Source organism: Phytophthora parasitica (genome assembly GCF_000247585.1).
Source record: "Phytophthora parasitica INRA-310 unplaced genomic scaffold supercont2.40, whole genome shotgun sequence".
Lineage (NCBI taxonomy): Eukaryota > Oomycota > Peronosporomycetes > Peronosporales > Peronosporaceae > Phytophthora > Phytophthora nicotianae.
In genome coordinates this window covers 254,861-255,681 of record NW_008649026.1, presented here as the reverse complement: position 1 = coordinate 255,681, position 821 = coordinate 254,861, and the positions used below count along the sequence as shown (strand labels likewise).

At 53.0% G+C, this 821-nt stretch overlaps 1 protein-coding gene across 1 annotated transcript; it reads left to right on the top strand.

Moving 5' to 3' along the window:
* Positions 1-19: 19 nt before the first annotated feature.
* Positions 20-441, top strand: PPTG_23499 (hypothetical protein; the record flags this gene model as incomplete). Its single annotated transcript, XM_008911065.1, has 2 exons — positions 20-157; positions 250-441. The coding sequence occupies 2 exons, from the start codon at positions 20-22 to the stop codon at positions 439-441; spliced, it is 330 nt and encodes a 109-aa protein (XP_008909313.1).
* Positions 442-821: the final 380 nt, after the last annotated feature.

Genomic DNA, 821 nt, shown 5'->3' with positions numbered 1-821 from the left:
CTTCTCGTACGATAAGATGATGGTGTCCCAGACGACCCCTGCGTCTTTTCGCACAAGCCTGGCGCTGGCCCATGCCTTGCACGCCAGCACGTCCTCTGACTTCAGCGACAAGGTGTTCTCCATCTTGGAGTACACCAACCAGTCTACCCTTGAAAGGGTACGCTGGGTGGTGCAAACTGATACTGAAAGATTCAAGTCGGTCTTGAGTTTTACCGCTGACTTTTCGCCCTTGGCCGCTGTTCGCACGAGGAGCCTGGTCTCGCGGTCGGTGAGGATGGGAGTGGGGCCTTTTCGTTTGTGTTTCTTCTGCTGCTCGGACTGGATGGGGGAAATGACTCGCCGCACCGTATCACGACTGTGCGCCGTGATTCAAGCGATATCGCGCCCGCAGACGCCTCCTTCGTGGGGGCCTTCGATTCTTCCTCGCTCTCTATCCGTTAGTCTGGGCTTCTTCTTAGTTGGAGGCGGCTTCGTCTTTCTTGGCATTTTGCAAATACCCTACATGAGACAGCTTCCCGCAAGCAGGTCTTCCCCGTGTTTAACCATTTGTTTTTTAATTTGACCATCATTCTGTTTGACTTGATTTTTTATGGGATAGGTGGCCGATATAACCTGGAGAGTGGCTGCTTGCACAGTAAATAAAGGGCAGAAAATCACAGTAATAAAAAGGGAGCTATCACGCATCCCCTAAACGCACCAACTGGAGGCAGCGACAATCATTCTGCGGGATGAGTGGCCGACAAATTCCCCCCCCCCCCCTCCAGTCGCGAAAAGAACCCCCAGTGTCAACGTGTGGCTGCATAAATCTTCGCAATGGCGCA